The sequence below is a fragment of the Aspergillus fischeri genome, genomic scaffold, assembly GCF_000149645.3.
Source record: "Aspergillus fischeri NRRL 181 1099437636252 genomic scaffold, whole genome shotgun sequence".
Classification (NCBI taxonomy): domain Eukaryota; kingdom Fungi; phylum Ascomycota; class Eurotiomycetes; order Eurotiales; family Aspergillaceae; genus Aspergillus; species Aspergillus fischeri.
The window spans coordinates 1,564,590-1,583,218 of NW_001509768.1; the positions used below are offsets into that span (position 1 = coordinate 1,564,590).

General features: G+C 52.0%; 8 protein-coding genes across 8 annotated transcripts; 5 read left to right on the top strand and 3 right to left on the bottom strand.

Annotated features, from left to right (window-relative positions):
- Positions 1 to 171: 171 nt before the first annotated feature.
- On the top strand, positions 172 to 1,533 carry NFIA_067050 (seipin; the record flags this gene model as incomplete). Its single annotated transcript, XM_001263434.1, has 4 exons — positions 172 to 240; positions 298 to 482; positions 564 to 1,019; positions 1,077 to 1,533. The coding sequence occupies 4 exons, from the start codon at positions 172 to 174 to the stop codon at positions 1,531 to 1,533; spliced, it is 1,167 nt and encodes a 388-aa protein (XP_001263435.1).
- Positions 1,534 to 1,925: 392 nt separating this feature from the next.
- Positions 1,926 to 4,503, top strand: NFIA_067060 (putative acid phosphatase; the record flags this gene model as incomplete). The annotated part of the gene is made up of 4 exons (XM_001263435.1): positions 1,926 to 1,937; positions 2,004 to 2,896; positions 2,964 to 3,023; positions 3,225 to 4,503. 4 exons carry the CDS (start codon positions 1,926 to 1,928, stop codon positions 4,501 to 4,503), a joined length of 2,244 nt encoding a protein of 747 aa, XP_001263436.1.
- Positions 4,504 to 4,783: 280 nt separating this feature from the next.
- NFIA_067070 (uncharacterized protein) lies at positions 4,784 to 6,349 on the bottom strand (the record flags this gene model as incomplete). The annotated part of the gene is made up of 2 exons (XM_001263436.1): positions 4,784 to 5,729; positions 6,195 to 6,349. 2 exons carry the CDS (start codon positions 6,347 to 6,349, stop codon positions 4,784 to 4,786), a joined length of 1,101 nt encoding a protein of 366 aa, XP_001263437.1.
- Positions 6,350 to 6,892: 543 nt separating this feature from the next.
- NFIA_067080 (uncharacterized protein) lies at positions 6,893 to 7,948 on the bottom strand (the record flags this gene model as incomplete). Its single annotated transcript, XM_001263437.1, has 3 exons — positions 6,893 to 7,335; positions 7,392 to 7,714; positions 7,851 to 7,948. 3 exons carry the CDS (start codon positions 7,946 to 7,948, stop codon positions 6,893 to 6,895), a joined length of 864 nt encoding a protein of 287 aa, XP_001263438.1.
- Positions 7,949 to 8,668: 720 nt separating this feature from the next.
- pex14 (putative peroxisomal membrane anchor protein (Pex14)) lies at positions 8,669 to 10,042 on the bottom strand (the record flags this gene model as incomplete). Its single annotated transcript, XM_001263438.1, has 5 exons — positions 8,669 to 9,406; positions 9,473 to 9,557; positions 9,626 to 9,875; positions 9,937 to 9,943; positions 10,010 to 10,042. The coding sequence occupies 5 exons, from the start codon at positions 10,040 to 10,042 to the stop codon at positions 8,669 to 8,671; spliced, it is 1,113 nt and encodes a 370-aa protein (XP_001263439.1).
- An 811-nt stretch (positions 10,043 to 10,853) lies between these two features.
- NFIA_067100 (kinetochore-associated Ndc80 complex subunit NDC80) lies at positions 10,854 to 12,905 on the top strand (the record flags this gene model as incomplete). The annotated part of the gene is made up of 1 exon (XM_001263439.1): positions 10,854 to 12,905. One exon carries the CDS (start codon positions 10,854 to 10,856, stop codon positions 12,903 to 12,905), a length of 2,052 nt encoding a protein of 683 aa, XP_001263440.1.
- A 1,431-nt stretch (positions 12,906 to 14,336) lies between these two features.
- On the top strand, positions 14,337 to 14,698 carry NFIA_067110 (uncharacterized protein; the record flags this gene model as incomplete). The annotated part of the gene is made up of 2 exons (XM_001263440.1): positions 14,337 to 14,444; positions 14,492 to 14,698. The coding sequence occupies 2 exons, from the start codon at positions 14,337 to 14,339 to the stop codon at positions 14,696 to 14,698; spliced, it is 315 nt and encodes a 104-aa protein (XP_001263441.1).
- Positions 14,699 to 15,315: 617 nt separating this feature from the next.
- Positions 15,316 to 18,384, top strand: NFIA_067120 (uncharacterized protein; the record flags this gene model as incomplete). The annotated part of the gene is made up of 1 exon (XM_001263441.1): positions 15,316 to 18,384. The coding sequence occupies one exon, from the start codon at positions 15,316 to 15,318 to the stop codon at positions 18,382 to 18,384; it is 3,069 nt and encodes a 1,022-aa protein (XP_001263442.1).
- Positions 18,385 to 18,629: the final 245 nt, after the last annotated feature.

The following is an 18,629-nucleotide window of genomic DNA, read 5'->3' on the forward strand; positions in this document are numbered from 1 at the left end:
TCGTAAAGGCTGCGCATTTGCTTCTAGTTGGGGCACATAGAAAAGACCTTTGATGTCCGTGGGGGGCGCAAACCTCGGTGACGTCGACGCAAGCGTCGGAGCTCTCTGAAAACACAACTCGCATCACCCGATACCATTGCACCTCAAACCCACACCCAGCTTGGTCGCACCATGTCGGAGCTTGATTATGCGACAGATGAGGATGCGGAGGATGGCAATACCTTTTTCTTTCGGCCTCCGGTAAGCCATTGCTCTACATTTCACTGATTCCACAGCTGACGGTCCGATGACCTCCAGGACACGCTGGTAGCGCCCTTTCGCGCCCTTGTTTCGGAACAAGCACAGAAAGCCTATCTGGGAACTCTCTTGTTCGCGATAACTGCTGTATGCATGTTCTTTGTTTCGTCGGTTGCATATGGGATATTTTACTATTGGTTCATCCCGCAAATTGGGCTTGCACGACAAGTGCATCTACAGTTTGGGTAGGTCAACGACGGAGGATGGAATCGTCCCCAGAAAATATTGTTGGGTCGTTGGCTGATTACCGAGATTTCGGTCTCTAGTGATGACCAGCCCTGGGGTACCGCCTCCCTTGGGTCGGAGTTGGTCTCTCAGCAAGCATACGATGTCGCCGTGAAACTCGACATGCCGCGGACGCCCTCCAACCTCGCTGCCGGAAACTTTATGCTAGACCTGTCTCTCTTTTCCCGCCCCTCGACATCGGCCACCACTGGCCAGAACACATCCTCGAATCGGATTGTGCACTCGCGACGCCCGGCTATACTGACTTATACGTCGCCTATGGTGGATACCGCCAGCAAGATCTCTTTCATGCCACTGTATGTACTGGGGTGGCAGCGTGAAGCAGAAACTCTGCGGGTGCCGATGCTTGAGAAGATTGAGTTCTCGCGCGGCTGGCGCAACCTTCCGGCGAGTTTACGCCTTGAGGTTATTAGTAAGGAGCCGATGCAGGTTTACTCGGCTCAGGTGGAATTTCATGCTATGTTTACAGGGCTAAGGTACGTCAAAGCTGCCGGCAAGGATTCTGGGCGTCTTTTGTACTAACAAAGCAATAGATGGGTCATGTACAACTGGAGGATCTTATCGTTCTTGGTCTTCAGTTTCGGTTTCTGGAGCGTCTCCATGGTCTCTTCAAGCATTGCGTGGATTGTCCTGGCTTCTTTACGGAGCACGAAGCCAACGAATCAGACAAATATCAAGCAAGAGGCTCGCGGGAAGACTCCAATTAAGGAGGAATATGATGACGAGGCAGCAGACATTTCTGCTCTGGACTCGCCTTCTGACTCACACTCTCCGAAGCACCAGCCGACGAGTAGGATTAAAAAGGAAGCAGACTTTGAAGAGGAGACGCAGCCCTCTTATACCAGCGACACAGACGATGGAAGCCATGATCCTGGTGGTAGAAGAGACGTTTGGCCTTCTGAGAGTGGCGCAGGGACTGGCTTAGAGAACGCAGAGGCGAGGGGCGTCCAGCGGCGCCGTAGCCGTTTATTTAGCGAAAGCCACTCATAGGCGCCGCGGTCGATCTACGTTTGGTTCTAGAGACCTTCATGACTTCAAGTCTTTGATACCCAAGTAATTGCGAGTGACATATATCTCTCCAGGTGGTGCGGATCCTGAATGTGAAGTCGAACAATTCCCTTACTATACTTTGCCCTATTATGGGGACGGTGTAATAAGCCAGTAATAACCATGAAGTTCTTTAGTCTTCAAGCATTTGCATAGTATAAGATCCCATTGATGCAGAGGAAGCCATGACCACTATCACAGGCCCTCGGATGCCAAACTGTATGGGCTGCCCGAAAATGCGGAGTAAAAGGGCCCACTTTCGATAAAGAAAATGCCCCTCCATGAGCAATCCAGCTCCTCCACCAAACACTCTCCTTCTCCAGCAGTTAATCAAAATGCACATTTTGGTAAGTTGGACTTTGTGGTTTCTTCAACGTGGAGGAGCCCAGCTCATAGCATGCTCCTCAACATAGGTGGTCAACGATGATGGTCCTCCATCAAACAAATCTTCGCCTTACGTCCATTCCCTCGTCCACACTCTTCAGTCCGCCGGCCATGTTGTATCAGTGGTCCTCCCTCATCAACAGCGGTCATGGATCGGCAAAGCGCACTTGATCGGTGCCTCTGTAAGACCGACCTACTTCCGGCCCGGCATCCTGCACGAAGACAATGGCACCATCCATGACTTCCCCCGCACCGACGACGACGACGACGGAGACGAGTGGCTTCTCATAGACTCGACACCGGCAAGCTGCGTCCAGATCGGTCTTTTCCACTACTTTCAAGAACGAGGTCCCGTCGACGTGGTCGTGTCGGGTCCCAACTACGGCCGCAATACGACTGCTTTATTCGCTTTGTCGAGCGGGACAATCGGAGGAGCTTTGGAGGCTGCGCACTGTGGGAAACGCGCCATTGCCCTTTCCTATGCCTTTAGCTCGCGCAACCATGACCCTGTTGTGATCGCTGAAGCATCGCAGCACTCGGTGAGGCTGATTGAATACCTCTGCGAGAACTGGGCGGAGGGAGTGGATCTGTATAACATCAATGTACCTCTGGAGCCGGGAATGAGCAAGTGCAAGGTGCTATACACCAGTATGCTTGACAATAGGTGGACTGGCAGCTGCTTCCAGGCTGTTGATGCAGCGCTCCCGGATGAAACTCCCCAGGTACAGGAGCAGAGGCTGCGGGACCAGGGTGAACGACTGGGGGAGAAGCCCACTGCCGCTCCAGGGGCAGGGCCACGCAGGAGGATGCGGTTCCAGCATAAGCACTTTCAGTGGAATCCTGATTTCACGGATGTGTGGAAGAGTGTAGAGGCGAGTGGACCGGGCAACGATGGTCGCGCTGTGCGCGAGGGAATGACAAGGTATGTACTCTCGATCCTGTCTCATATTTTATCCTGTATTGGCTCGTAGCTGACTCTTTGGGTTCAGTGTTACCCCTCTCAAGGCCACTTTCATGCGTACACCAGGTATCCAAGGCGAAATTAATCTGTGAGTGGACCCTTTTGACCAGCGGATCCGCGTCTAAACAGGTCCAGCTAGATCATGAGCGTGTCGCATTGTCCGATATACGACCCTGATCTTAACCTCCGTGTCTTTTGGTCCCCTCTAGCGTTCTCCCTGTTTGCTTTGGTTTATGGTCCATGGTCGTATTTTAGAAGACATGCATTCTAATCAGCCTAGACTCTGTAGCTCACATAATGATGAACCTGCATTCTATTCCATCGTGGATAGCGACGATCCTTACGTGCAGAGCCTGATGGAACAAGCCTTACAGCGTCGCCTTCGCAAAGGACAGTATCAAATCGTATCGAAGCTGTCCGATCTTCCTTCCCCCTCCGCTCCTCTCTTTCAATATCGCGAATACGAACGGCTGGACTTTGAGCATGCGATGATGAACTCGACTACCTCCCTGGTCAACGCCTATATCATCCGGAAAGCGCTCATTCGCAAGCACTACCTCTCCAACACAGTGGCCAACTGGGTCACCAAGCACCCTAACAGCGTACTACGGAACCATTTCAAATTCGCGTGCGACTTCGAGCTAGACTACGCCGAGTTCCTCGACGAAGCCCTGCTCGAGGCATACGAGCTCCGCGAGAGCCTGGACAGGAACGAAGGCAAACCGGATTCAGAAAAGGAATGGTGGATTCTGAAAGCAGGAATGAGTGACCGCGGACAAGGCATCCGTCTCTTCAACAGCGAGGATCAACTACGCGAGATATTCGAAGAATGGGAGGAGGACGACTCTGATAATGAAAGCGAACCCGAGAACCCAGATACAGAGGACCGGGATGGACAAGGCGTTGTCACCTCCCAGCTACGCCACTTCATCGCCCAACCCTACATAGACCCTCCTCTCCTTCTACCTTCCTCGTCGAACCGCAAGTTCCACATCCGAACTTATGTGCTTGCTGTCGGCTCATTGAAAGTCTACGTCTACAAGGAGATGCTGGCTCTCTTCGCCGCGAAACCATACTGTCCTCCATGGGAGGACGAAGACGAGGTCATCGATCTCGCCAGACACCTGACAAACACCTGTTTCCAAGAAGGCGGCAGCACCAACGAAGAAAGCGTCCGACTGTTCTGGGACCTGGATCACCATGTACCCGGATTGAGCCACGGCTGGAAAGAGAAGATATTCGACCAGATTTGCGCCGTCACCGGAGAGGTCTTCGAGGCGGCCGCACGAGGCATGATGGTTCATTTCCAGACCCTGCCAAACGCCTTTGAGCTCTTCGGCGTCGATTTTCTCGTCGACGAGGATGGTGTGCCCTGGCTGCTGGAACTGAATGCTTATCCAGACTTTGGTCAGACTGGAGAAAAGCTGAAGGACCTCGTTGTGGGCCGCCTCTTTGAGGAAACTGTTGAGGTTGCCGTCAAACCTTTCTTCGGTATGGATGATTCACCAGTAAAAGGAACAAGTGACTTGAGACTCGTTGCCGATCTCGAACTGGGCAGAAAAGCTTAAAGCAGGGCAGCTACCGCTTTGGGGTCTCAGTACATACGAAGATCGTCTTCATCTAAGTCGGGTCATATCTCATCATAGATCCGTCTGGACACGATCACGGAGATTTTTAGAAGGAACGAATTCTAAAGCGGCGTCCTTGATTAAAGTTATTTGTAATCTATATATCTCGGTCAGAAGTTAGCCGTATCTTTTCTTGCTTCCGTCTTTTGTAAAGTCTGTCGCTCTGTCCCCACTCGACCAGAAGCACATGGATCAGGTATTAATAGCATAGACTCTGGTATCAGGACTGATCGATATCAGTGGTCAAGCCGATGCCTGCAGGCTCACTTTTCGTTCCCTTTCTACGACTCATGGCCTCCTTCCTCGACCTTTTCCCTCTCTTTCGTGCTTTCTTCGGGTATGCGATAATGACCCTGTCGCTTGCTTGTTGTGATCCAGTCGTGGATTGACTACTGCCACCCTCAGCTGCATGGTTCCGATGCTTCGTTGATGCGGCAGGCCTGGGACTCTCGTTCTCATCGGCAATGGGGAAGCTTGGAACAGCGCTCTTCGCCATCTGTGAGTTGACAGTCTGCGCTAAATCTCGTTCTTCATCGAAGCCTTGATGTTGCGTTTCCTTGAGGTCCAAGTCTTGCTGACGCTCGACCTGCTGGTCCCTGTTTCCGTCGAGCTGCTGCATGACGATGCGTTGCTGCGCAATAGGAATGAATTCGGGTGCGTCAGGCTTCCACTCACCCCTTCGGAATGGTTTCTTGCCATGCAAACTGATATCTGAAGAATGATCGACGAACTGAATATGTTGCATTTCACCTTGGTCCTCCTGCTGGGCTTTGGGATTGGTAACCTTGTGACGCAGCTTGGCAATGCGCAAAGCAGGTATTTCATCTCCAAGGCTTTGTCCTTGATCATTCCCAACAATATCGTCCGTGCCTTCTGTTTGGACCTCCTCTTCAATACCTTGTAGAGCCGAATGTGGTTGCAATCGTCTGCTCGAAACTGCTCTCATTGGTGGTCTCCTTCTAGGCTGACGTGACCGAAGATAATTCTGTGAGGTATCGCTTTCTTGTGTAGTTGCACCGTAATTGATACTCTCCCCTTGTCTGTTATGTACGGCGTCACGATACACGTGGCCATCGGGGATCAGTGAAGCAGTCGCTTCTGGATCAAACTCGCAATGGCAGGGTACCGTCCAAGATCCAACGACGACGCAGAGAAGCAGCACAAGGCTGGCAAAACGAGTCGCACGAATGGATATAAGAAATATGGTCATGATTTTCCCTACTTGCGTGGGATAAACAGACGATGTAAGCAGAAACAGCTCCGGGACCAAGTATAGAAGAGAACAACCTCCGAGGGAGATGCGTAGGACTCCTATTGGCTTCAAAAAAACCAACAGTAAGATATACCAGAAGATCACTGAGCCTAACAGATATACCTAGGATAAGAAATCTGCGTTAGTCCGGTAGTGTATCTCTAGGAATATGTTCACAAAGGTCCTTACTGTGCCTTCGACCCAGTTTATTACTGTTCGCAGGAAAGGTACGAGGGAGACACAAGATAATTCCCAGGCCTGACGGTCAGTATTCCGTAATGAGACTTGATGAGCTCCGATTGAACCGAGAGACTGCCTTACATAGGTCAAGATGATCACTCCCATGAGGAATTCCGTGAATACATAGAGAAGCCTACACCTTGTCTCGTTCATATAGTCTCTAGGACGGGAGGCGAAGATCCCAGTCTTCGCAGACAGGATGTAGAACATGCCCGCAGCCAACGGTAGTGAGCAAAGGGTCCCCGCAACTGCCTGAGGGCTGAGATTTCCGAGGCGATAAATCGAGGAGGCCATACTGAAGGGCTGGGCGAGCAGGCGGAGAGGTTGAATGTGACAAACGTAGGACAGCGGTTGTACTTCAGCAACCCTGACCTGGGAAAGCGAATGAGAGCTGATATAGATTGGTGAGGACGATGACGAGGACGATGAAGGACACGCGAAGTAGCTCCGCCAGAGACGCCTTCCCCTTTAGGATGACGAGTGACGCTCCTAGAGGGGAAAGGCCTATTCGTGAAAGGAGTCCTCACCATCAAAGAGTAAGGCATCGATGGAACATTTCTATGAGCGTTCAAATGACGAGGGACCGAAGATGTGGCCTGGTCATATACGGCATACTAAGGATCGTCGCTGTTTAGCTCGTGGTTCGTTCAAATGTAGACTAATCGGCGGCTATGCCTTCTCCCAAGAAATAGTACGTACATAAGCCGCGGCTTATAAGCTGGGCGAAGGTGAACATGGCACGCTCGAAGCTTAAGATGGAAACGCATGGCAGGACTCCGTGTGTGAGGAACATGCTCCACCAATCTCAACCGTCATCAAAGCATCCAGTGCAAGAGCTCAGCCAAACCGTTGTTTAGCCAATGTTTTGAGCCATCCAATGGTCTCCTCTTCCTTCTTCCGATATTGTTGAAGTCGCTCTTCGCGCTCCGCTGCTCGAGCTCGCAGTATCTCTTCCCTTCTGATTTCACGCTCGTTCTTTTTTCGTTGCTCTCTAGCCTGTGCCTTCTTTATGGCATCTAGATCGTTCTCGCCGGAGCCCATAAGTTCGTCATCTGGTGCTGCCTCTATGGGTGAGCCACCTCGCCGTGATTCAGCGAAGGCACGGTTTGCAAGGGCCGCCTCTCGACGCTTCTCCATGCGCCTTTCATGCGTTCCAGGTTCCGCGCGCGGTGCAATCTCATCCTCTATTTGCCGCATCTCAGACTTGTGGAGACGTGTCTCTGCACGGTGCTGTTTTCTTGCGTCCTGGCGAGCCGCGATGGCATCATCTACGGCGGACTCTGCCAAACACAGAGTGTTAGCCTCATGAAAGGTAATGGTAACGGGATGTACACACCTTTTCGTAACTCTAAGTCCTTTATTGTCGGGATTGCTGGTCCAGCAAACGGGCCACCTCGACCCCTGGTTGTCACCTCATGGTGAGGAAGTATGGGGCCGTACTCTTCCTCGTCCTCGGAATCGAATTCCCGTTCGTTCTGCCAGGATGTCGCCTCTGACGCAGCGCCAGTGTCGGCATCTTTCCCTCGGCCATCTTGTTCATAATCTGGTGAATCACGACGTCGTCCAGGGCCGGATACTGGGGATTGTTCTGGTGCATTACGACGGGCTTTCTCGAGTGTGCTAGGGTCATACCACCCTTCGGGGAGCTCTCCACGGTTCCTATAATGTCAATCACTAATTCTGATTTCCGGCTATCAAGATGTAGTCCATCGCGTGCTGACCCACGCAAGCGAACAATTGCACTTGCGGAACATTGCAGAGAATCTGTAGTCGCTCGAGGTAACGGGGTCCTTACCATTTTCGAATAAAGCTCTTCCATCTACCCTTGATCTCCTCTTCGCTCAAATCTTCCATTATCAGTCCCTTCTGGATATCGAGGTACATCGCGAACATGGGTGCGTAATGGGTCAGATCCCTTTTCGAAAGCTCTCGGGCTCGAAGGGGAAGTACTACAGGCACCGAAGAGGCTGATTGCGAATGCCGATCGCGATCATGACTGTAGTCTCGGTGACGGTGATGACTATGACGGTGCCGATGGTGATGATGTCTTTTGTGTCTGTCACTTCGGTCTGGGGAGCGCGAGCGCGAGCGCGAATCCTGATCGCGGTGGGATCTTTCCCTATGGCGATGATCGCGGGTAGACATTGTGTGGATTTTCTCAGGTGGTGATCGTATCCCTTTTCAAAGTTGGGTTGTCAAGGAAAGCGACAACCATTCTGTATGAAGTTCGGGCGACAGTCGGAAGAGAAGCGGCCAGAAGCTGCGGATCACATGCCAAGCTTTTCTGGGGCAAGAGTACATGATTTCACGAGCATGAGGTCAGAGCCATAATTATCGTCAATACTTCTTATCTTCTTTTTAGGAGTCTTCTATCCATTCCACACTTAAAGGTTGTTTCTTGGAATTTTTCGAGATATAAGCAAGAAGACATGCAAATATCTTGTTACCCTTCGTTTCCCCATTGATAATAAGCACATGGTACTACCTGAGAATCCAGTACTCTTATTGTAAATACGTTCAGGAAATAGAGGGCAGTGTCTCTTATTACCATATAAAGAATAATGAAAGGGTATTCATAGTGTCAGCGCATACACAATCCCGGTATAAAATGGATCAACTGGCCGGAGCACTCTGTTGTTCCGTATTGTCAGAAGAGCTTTCTCCGGCAGGCGTCGTCGTTGACTGATTAGCGGTCTTCGACCGGTTGGCAGCGGCCATCTGCCAGGCAGGAATGGAGGCGCCTCGGCCAAATTGCGCAAGAGGGCTACTAGCGGCGGCACCGGTGGTCGAGCCGGCGCCTGGCTGTGCTGGGGAGGGCTGCGATTCTTGTGTAGTAGGAGTCGCTGTAACGCCGTTGGTAGTAGCGGGTGTGGCAGCCGGCGACGCCTCCTCCGCGGGCCGAGCGACGCTGGGCAGAGTTGATGCGCTGATAGTTCTTCCGGCAACAGGGGCGCTGGATGCGCCGCTGCCACTGAGTCTGTTACCAAGCAAAGTCTTCAGGCTCTTCAATTCAGTGCCAAGTTCCTTCAACCGGGTTTCGTTGCCTTCCCGAGCGCCCTCAAGAGCCTTGGGGATGGCGTCCTTCAATGATTTGACCTCGTCGCTGATGCGGCGGGTTTCGTCATCCCGTCGGCGAGAAGCGGTCTTCAGATCGGCCACCAGGGTTTCAACTTCCCGAAGAGCTGTGTCCAATCGCTCTGTGCGCGCTTCTTCAGCTGACTTCAATGCCGCAGTATCTGTGGAAAGTTGCTCAATTAAAGCAAAAGCGCGAGAAAACTGCTCATCAATGTTCTGCTTGTCTTGTTCCAATTGGGGTGGTGTAGGAGGGGCGATTAACGGCGCAATGTACCGCTTGAGAAGCATTTGTTACTACCATCGCAAGAGAAGTCGAGCGGACTGCGGCCCAGATGTACTAACCTTTGTGACGGTGTATAACCCATATCCCACACCTCCGACTACTGTAGCCATGATAAACCAATCCCGCCAGTCCCTTTTCGGAGGTCTACCAATTCACAGATTAGATTTCAAGCTCTATGTTCGAATACCATGGGCTGATGGCAATGCACTTACTCTGGAGGGGCCTGCCATTGGCCGTAAGGCGGGTAGCCATACCCTGGTGGTGGAGGGGGAGGACGGTAGACAGCGTTTTGAGTAGGAGGTTGATAGCCTTGCGTTGAGGCGACAGCAGAAGCAGCAACGGATGGATCTTCACCGGCGCGGGATAAAGCGAGATCGATCTCTTCCTGTGTAAGGTTTTTTGATTGAAGGAATGCGACTCTCTTCTCAATGGGCGACGAAGCCACAGAAGGATCCTGTAGAACTGTTTAAGTGTTAGGCTTCACGTACACATTCGGAATGACTTCAAAGTCTAGCGCACGCACAGGAAACCTATTCAAGAACAACGGTCAGCTCCGACTCCGATAGCAGCAATCATCACTCGGGCCTGGTACATACAGCAGAGGAGACAAGCTCCTCGCGAGGAGCCATGATGATATTCTAAAACCGGCTTCAATCAAGACAGCCGTGTTTAAATTATTCCAAACAGTAGAGAGGTCGGGAAGAGAAGTCAGTTGAAGAATTGGAGAAGAGAAGACGGATGTGGGAAATGATCACGGCGATAGATGCTCATCGGCACAGGACGAGGCCTCCACTGTTCAGCTGGACCTCGGAACTTGCGCTGCTTACGGTAATTACGCCCAATGATACAACCACCGGCGGAAGGTTCCCCAGATCTCGTGATTGTCGATGCGGGAAGAACTGTTGTTCCGAACTAGTTCACCGCCTGCTGTATTGAGCGACATAAGTGGCATGTGCTTGTTTACATCTTTCGGTCGCTGTTTGGACTTCGTAGGCAACGCTTCAAATTCCCGTCCTTATCATTTTATGTGAGGGGAAGTCGACTGTGTGATATTTCGCTGCATCCACAACTTATTTTTCTTGGCTTTTTCGTATCCTTGGACCCTCAGCCGTTTGGGGACATTTCTCATCGGAACGTTCGCTTTAATCAGGAGTTCATTGCCGCAGTCGCGGCTTCCTTTATAATGTCGCAGGATACGGGATTGTTCAGTATCAGGCGCCCCCGAGAAGTATGCGCAGCCATGCCTGTTCCTCGATGTCCTTGATACATCGTATGATTCAATGCGCTCCGACGGACTACGACTAACTAACATATTTCTTGATACAGACTTTGGGGAGCGTACAAAACTATTCGGCCCTACCGCAACCCTCATCGGCCCTAAAGCGCACCAGCTCCATTGGGTATCAGAATCCTCCCTTTACCTCACAACACACGCGCTCGATGTCACTACTAAACTCTGCAAGTCGCCCTCAACAACCGAATTTCCAGCGCTCTTCATCCGGCGGGGCGTTTGGTGCCGATGCTGGACTTTCGTCGGTCAGGCGATCCGTATCCAGCAACATCTTTCACGGTGCCAGTGTTGGTCGCCCAAGCTATGCGCCGGGCTCACTATCCGCCAGCTCTGCATCGCAGAGTCTACAAAGGAGAAGCAGCGTCTTTTCGCGACCATCCATGGGAGGGCCAATGGGACACCAGTCCTTCTTCACCCAAGTGCCCAATGCCGCCGGTGTTCCTCGGGATCCACGACCTCTCAGGGATAGATCATTCCAGGCTAGAATTGGGCAGGAGCTCCTCGAATACCTGACACACAATAATTTTGAGCTGGAGATGAAACATTCGCTGGGTCAGAACACACTTCGATCGCCAACCCAGAAGGACTTCAACTACATCTTTCAGTTTCTGTATCATCGAATCGACCCAGGGTATCGCTTTCAGAAGAGCATGGATGCAGAAGTTCCGCCGATTTTGAAGCAACTGCGCTACCCATTCGAGAAGGGTATCACCAAATCGCAAATCGCTGCAGTAGGAGGCCAGAATTGGCCTACTTTCCTGGGTATGCTGCATTGGTTGATGCAATTAGCGCAGATGATGGATCGGTTCGTGCTTGGGGAGTACGATGAGGCCTGTGCGGAGATGGGTGTGGACGTGTCCGGGGACCGCATCATTTTCCGCTTTTTGACCGGGGCGTACCACGACTGGCTGCAGGGAGGTGAAGACGAGGATGATGAGACCGCTGAGAAACGACTTGTGCCCCATATCGAATCAATGGCTCAGGAGTTTGAGAGGGGGAACGAGAAGTACGTGCAGGAAATGCAAGTTTTGGAAGCGGAGAACCGGGCACTACGCGATCAGATTGAAGAGTTGGAGAAGAATGCGCCCGACATGGCCAAATTGGATAAGCATTTCAGAATTTTGGAAGACGATAAGCGGAAGTTTGAGGACTACAACCAAAATGTTCAGGGCAAGATCGAGAAGTACGAAAATCGCATCAAGTTCTTGGAGGAGGAGATCCAGAAGGTTGAGGCGGAGCTTCAGGCAGCCGAAGAGGAGCGATCCAGCCTCCAGTCCAGCGTCGATCAACAAGGGATTACTATTCAGGATATCGATCGCATGAATACTGAGCGGGATCGATTGCAGAAAAGTCTCGAAGATACTACTGCCCGGCTAGAAGAGACGCATGCAAGGGTCATGGAAAAGGAATCCGAGGCTAGTAGGAAACTTGAGGATCTGGAGGAAATCGTTAAAGTCTACAACACACTCGGCTATCAGACTAGTCTGATTCCTTCCACTGCCGTCAATGCGAAGGGTCAGGATTACGAACTGAGTCTGAACATCAATGATAATAGCTTCTCCGCGTCGCAGATTGGCGGTCTGCCGAACAGGATTTCTTCCGAGGCAGATCGACTGCTAGCTGAGCCTTTTACCGGCTATCACCCGGCGCATCTACTCAACTTGGATCTTCGGGGTATGGTGCGCAGTAGTTTGCAGGCTCTTCGGAAGGAGATCAATGAGCGCCGGAAACGTGCGATTGATGATGACTTGGAGCGTCGCAATTTGCTAGACAACATCAAGGAAGCCATGGATGAGAAGCGGAGCGAGGTCGAAGCTCTGGAGCATAAGCGGCGGGCTGCGGAGGAGGAGTTTGAGCGATTGAAGGAGATCACTACCACGCAGAAGCTTGCATCAGACGCTCAAATTGAGAAGATGGAAAAGGAATTGGCCAAGATGCGAGCAACTTTGAGCGAAAGTGTGCAGTTGATGGAACAGCGGGAAATGAACACCAACATCGAGTACGAACAGCTCACACTTCGGGCTAATGCGTTACGAGAGGAACTTCATACCAATGTGGAAAGCATGTTGAACGACGTGATTCGATTCAAGGTGCATATTCAGAAGGGTCTAGAAGACTATGAAAGCTTCGTCGTCGATGAGGTGGAGCAGGAGCTTGGAGGTGACTTGCCTGCGGCAGAGGATGTCACCAGTCAGATTTGAGAAAATCTGAATCGCGAAAACCGCTGACGATCTGCTATGGTCATGATTGACGATTGTTCATGCGGAAATCTATCCTATGTCTTGTTTTATTGGCAGCGCCATTACTTCTTTTCGGCTCACTTGAATGCGTGGATGATCATCGCCGAAAAAATTCTCAGAGTCATCCAATTTCCGTTTATGGCGTTGTTGGGCAGGTATGGGTTCTTGGGGGGTTGACATGTTCTTATATTTGAATTGTCCGGATGCTCTTGATATTGACGATTGATACCTCGTTCTACCTAAATTGTTGAGATTTTCGTTCTGTTGTCGTATCCCTAGGCGAAGATGTATATACACATTCCGTACGCGTTGTCTCAAGTTCTTGTTCTTCCTGATCAGTTTGTGACTCCTGTGTGTGCCTAGACAATGGACATATTCAGGCCGATCATCAAGGGCTCCTTTACCCCAGCGCGAGGAGTCCTTCGCTTTGAGGGTTGTTTGCGATTGCCACCAGGTTTCGACTACTAGTAAGCTTGGGTTGGTCATCCTTGATAGCCAACCTGCGAGTACATGGTCAAATTCTCGTCCATGGACAGGAGGTCCCTCCCTTTCGCTCAATATCCTGTTAAATTTTTGTCCGTTGTCGATTCGCTTGTCTCCAGCAATTATTGACAGGAAAGGGACACGCAAGCTTACGAGATTGAGCCGTATTCTTCTCTCACAGGAACACAATATGATCGGGTTATTCGTCAAGGTGGCCAGGCATTGCCACAAGCAGGACGTGGCCGGGTTGGGAATCTGTTATTCCCAGTTTCGTATAGATTACACAGCAAGCAACCAACATTCTACTCATGGGGCAGGTAGGGCTTGCACCTGGCTGGGTATTCGTCAACCCAACAGCAGCGAGTCAGTACGCCCGCTTCTCATTGAGTGCGGTAATGTTCCTCGTATAACATCTGCCTTGAGAGTGATCGGCGTGTCTCATTGAAGCGTTGGGGGCCGATGGCTGTGCTCATCCGAGGTGTCGCGTACAGCGTCCGTGTTAGTCCTTGTCATTTGGGATGAAAGACCAATCGGCATCCTATTTAGACATAACACTACATTCAGGATCGGCTCGTATCTTCACTAAGTCGGGTTGATCCCGCGAGTTTCTAAATAAACCTGCTGCACGGCTGTTGGATCTGCCTTTGACCGTCTTCGCCCCAGTGATTGGAGATAATGTCATCACTGTTTCGGGTAAGAGAATGGCGATGAACTTCATGGGTGTCAATTGCTAAATGAGGACATAAAGAAGCAGAGGCAGTTCTAACGAATATATACCACTGGAGACCCAACGGAGTTCCATTCGAAATGTCCAAGCAGTCCTTGCTGTGCACAGAAGGATCGTGCCCAAATCATCCTATCTGTCAATAAACATTGATCAAGAAGTATAGCTTGTGCTACTGAGCCACCATGAAAGCTTCCACAATCGTTCTCAGCGCCGTCATGGCTCTCTGTGTCAACCCAGCTCTAGCTCGGGTACCTGGAAGGCCTTCTACTCCCGTTCCTTCCTCCCATACGGTAAGTCAAAATGTGAACAATCCTTCAGCCTGACTTCCAACTGACAGAGCGGCCATTCAGCCTTCTGGGACACCGTCTTCAAGTTCTTGCATCCCATCAGGCACACCATCCGTGACTCCGTCCACGACTCCATGCCCGTCGAGAGGCCCCAAACCCACAGGAGCTTTTCCTTGGCGCTCTTCCACGTTCAGCCATCATCCGAGCGCGAGCTGCACACCGAGTGGAAGGCCACCGCATGGAGGACCTCACGGTGATGGTCCTGGGTGGGACGACGATCACCGAGAACCGCCTGCGGAGGAATTCGGAGACTTCCGACCTAGGAAGTTTAAGCGCATGTAAAGTTATAGAGAAGAAGCCAATAGAGTTGAAGGATATGTGTCGCTTGAAGTCATTTGTTTGTTATACAAGACTGTTAGTCCTATTGTCGATTTGGGGGATGGATCATCCATTCGTTATTATATCCGCAGTTATCAGGCGTTGACGTCTATGAAATGATACTACGATCATCATAAGACATCCCAATAAAAAGAGCTCGTTTCCATGTCTCCAATACAAAAGTAGATTCGGATTTGACACAGTCAGATGCTTCATCTGATAGTACAAAAAGCTGAGCCGTGATTGGCTGATGATCGATTACTAAAGCTACCGGCGATACTTTTTCGTCGCCGACAAGCAAATCCCTCTGAAAATTACAAAAGATCTACAGCTCCCACATCCTCACTGGGTGACCAACAGGACTTATTACGGTGTTGTTTGGAAATGTGGTATTGGTTGAGTGATTAGATATGCGCTGCAGACGTCTCTCGGACGGTCATATCGAGTTTTGCATTTCCCTCCCGCAGGCTTCGTCCGCAACGTCCTCCGCCGTGTCATGAAAAAGTGCCTGGGTCCAGCTCGTCTGCCGTGTCTGGGCCGCGGATTCTCCTCGTTCCATTCTCCGTCAGCATCGTACAGTTTCTCATTCAGCTCTTCGCCTCGGCCTAGTCTCCTGAGCCGGGGAACTTACACAGGAAGGCGACAATGGAGTCGCCCGTTCTCCGCGAAGTCTGCGGCTGTGGTCGACCGCCAGCTGCTGCGAGACTATGTGCAATTTGAGAAGAAGAGATGCCCAGTTTCGGGGCCGAAATCGAGACTGGAGGACCCCGATTCTTGGATTCCTCTACTAGAACGCTACCTGCCGCCATCCCTGCGTAAAGTACCCGAGGAAGCCGCCGAGACGGATGCCGAGTTCGACGCCGCAACGACCATGGGCCGGGAGACTCTCGCGCAGACTGTTGAGCTGGCCAAACTGCTCTTCTACGCTCGGACTGAGGGCAACATCGATCTACTGGCGTACTTGGGTTTTCGGTTGAACAATTGGCCTGCGGTGAATGTTCTTCTGACTCGGCTACTGGACGCTGCGGACACACTTGACAAGTATTCGATCCCCCGCAGACCTCTATCCAGCCATGACTGGGGTTCTGGCGCTGGTGTCTCACTTGATGAGCTTACCGGACAGCATGCCGAAAGGGCCCCCGAGCTCATTCACCTTGCAAAGTCGGCAGCTGCGTCGGAACTGACCAGCTTCGACTCGTGGACGGAGCGCCCATTTGCAGATGAGCACGCTAAACGCTTCATGGCAGAGGTCTGGCAAAGCTTGGGGTCGATTGTGCTCGATGCCGCCGATGCGTCCCCGAACGAGTCTAAGCTGGCAATGTCCTACGTCTTTCGTATCCTTGCTCGTCTGCACCATTCTGGCGCAGTGTCTGACCGGGTGTACAAATACGATCCTCCAAGTGTCCATCGGGTGAACTTTCGGCCGCCGGGAATGCACCTTTTGTCAACTCACATCATGAGCGTGTTAACCGACGCGGCTTGGTTGGCACATGAAGCAGAAGTCGCAGCAAAGGCTGCTGCTGCAGGCAAGGAGTCGCCATACCTCTCTTTCAACTTAGGAATACGGGAACTTGGACATGAGATTTGGTTGGAACTAATTCTTTGGTCTTGTGTGGAACATGGGTATATCCAAGAAGGAGTGTGGCTTATAGAACGAATGAGGTCAAAGACCGACTCTCGAGCTTGGGGCTTTGGGAGCTGGAAGCCTCTCATCGAATCTTCCAGGTCGGTTTGGAAGACCAACGTGGACGCAGAGGTGTCCTGGCGTCGTCCCGAAGACCATGACCCTCAGTGGTCGTCACGGAGACGCACCGGTCTTGCCCCCTTCAACGGGCTAGGAGAGCGAACGATCAGCGCCGAAGTCGCCGCAGCGCTGTTAGATAGCCTGCCCAATCTCGTCTATCTGGGTCTCGGCTGGCGCGGTTTATCGCCAAGTGCGCTTCTCCGTCATGTATCAAGTCTCAAGCCCGCCATTGCCTCCCCCGCGACTGATGCGAAGTTGTTACCGACGGCAAAAACAACCAACTGGTTTGTCATCCGTGCCATCGAGTCTGGAGGCTTCAATGCCGAGAATGACCCTCGAGCTTTCGAGGCACTGCTCAAAGTTACTCCACATGTTATTCCACCGTGGAGTAACAATACCTCTCCTATGGAAGAAGACGTGGAATCGTTGACATTGGGGCAGCTGTACGACGATACGTCTGCATTTGCCGGCCTTATGGAGTACAACATAAGGTTCTTTGCGTCGCGGCGTTTGTGTACAGATGCGTTAGACGCCTTCTCGTGGCTTCAGGAAGTGGTGGACGCGAGCAAGTTGCAGCGCATCCGCGAGTTTTCTGAGCGGGTGGGCCAGTCGGATACTGCTGGTCTACCTTCATTTGACCTTGACAGCCTGGAGTCCTTCAAACCGTTCGAATCGTCGATGCCGCAGATGTCGATCGTTACAGTGGCTGAATTGCTGGACTTGGTCACGACATCGCGGGCGTTTGCATTCGGAGAATGGTTGTTCTTTTCGGACGACATTGACGGCCCTCCCATTCCTCCAAGTGCATACGGGAACCAAGCCCTCGCGCCGTCGATCATCCGATTCGCAACCGCCACTAAGAACGAAGCACTGTGTAATTCGGTCGTGCGGTCCCTCTCTCAGCCCCTCTCCTTGAACACCATGCGGGCGCTGTTGAACTTCCGGATCGCTATGGGACAGTGGGATTCCGCAACTATGATGCTGGAGTACGTCCGCGACTACCGATTGAAGTCATGGGGATACAGCAACGTCACGGCGCTGGCCGCAGCAATCGTGCGGATGGACCACGCTGTCAAGCAGCAACCCTCCACGGAGCGGCAAAGCGACCTAGACCGCGCAAAGGATCTTCTCCTCCGTCTCCTCAACGGCGAATTCAATGAATCCCACCACTCCAAAACCAGCTTCCAAGACAGACTCATCCACAGCATCCGCCGCGTCTTCCTGACCATCCCAGGCTCCCTGCGCGAGGTCGCCCAAAGAACCCACCTCAAGTACAAAGCCACCCCGCGCACCAACCATCCCTACATCCCCGCCACGGCCTTCCACGCGCTCCTCTCCGCCGTCGTAGACACGCACGGCAGCGCGGCCGGCAAACGCCTCTGGGAACAATGGTGTCTCGACGTCCGCTCCCCAACCTTCTCCCGCCTTCAGGAAGGCGGCATCACCCGCCTGTACCTGCACCGCGAGCGTGACCCGCGCAAGGGCGACCCACACTTCGACCCGCGGTACTTCGCGCAGACGCAGAAGAAGGCTGTCCTGCCGAACCCCAACACCATCCGCATCATCGCGCAGCAGGCCGTGAAGGAGTACACCGAGTTTGACGAGGCTCGCCGACGTCAACAATCCGTCCAGCTTGAACAGCAAGACTCGAACCCTGCCCTTGAAGTCGTGGAATTCTGTATCCGGCAGTTCCAGGCTTTCCGGGTGCCGTGGAGGGAGATCAACAGGGAACTCAGGGGCCTCGTGTACCGCATGCGCAGGGAGAAGAAGAAGGAGCGAAAGAAGATGGGAAGAGAGGGCGCTTCCACTCCCAACAAGTAATATCTACTGTACATACCATTCTTATCACGTCTGTCATTCGATTACAGCGTCTACATAGATTCCATTTCTCTCATGTACATATCTATATGCCTATGCAAGGACAAATACTCGTTTACTGTCAATTTTGCTAGTTGGAACTGGCTACGTCTCCAGAAATGTATCTGATATTATTCAGTTTCACCCTATACGCCATACACGTGATCGAGGCCCGAAGTCATTCATCATGGACTCATGGTATCAGTCTG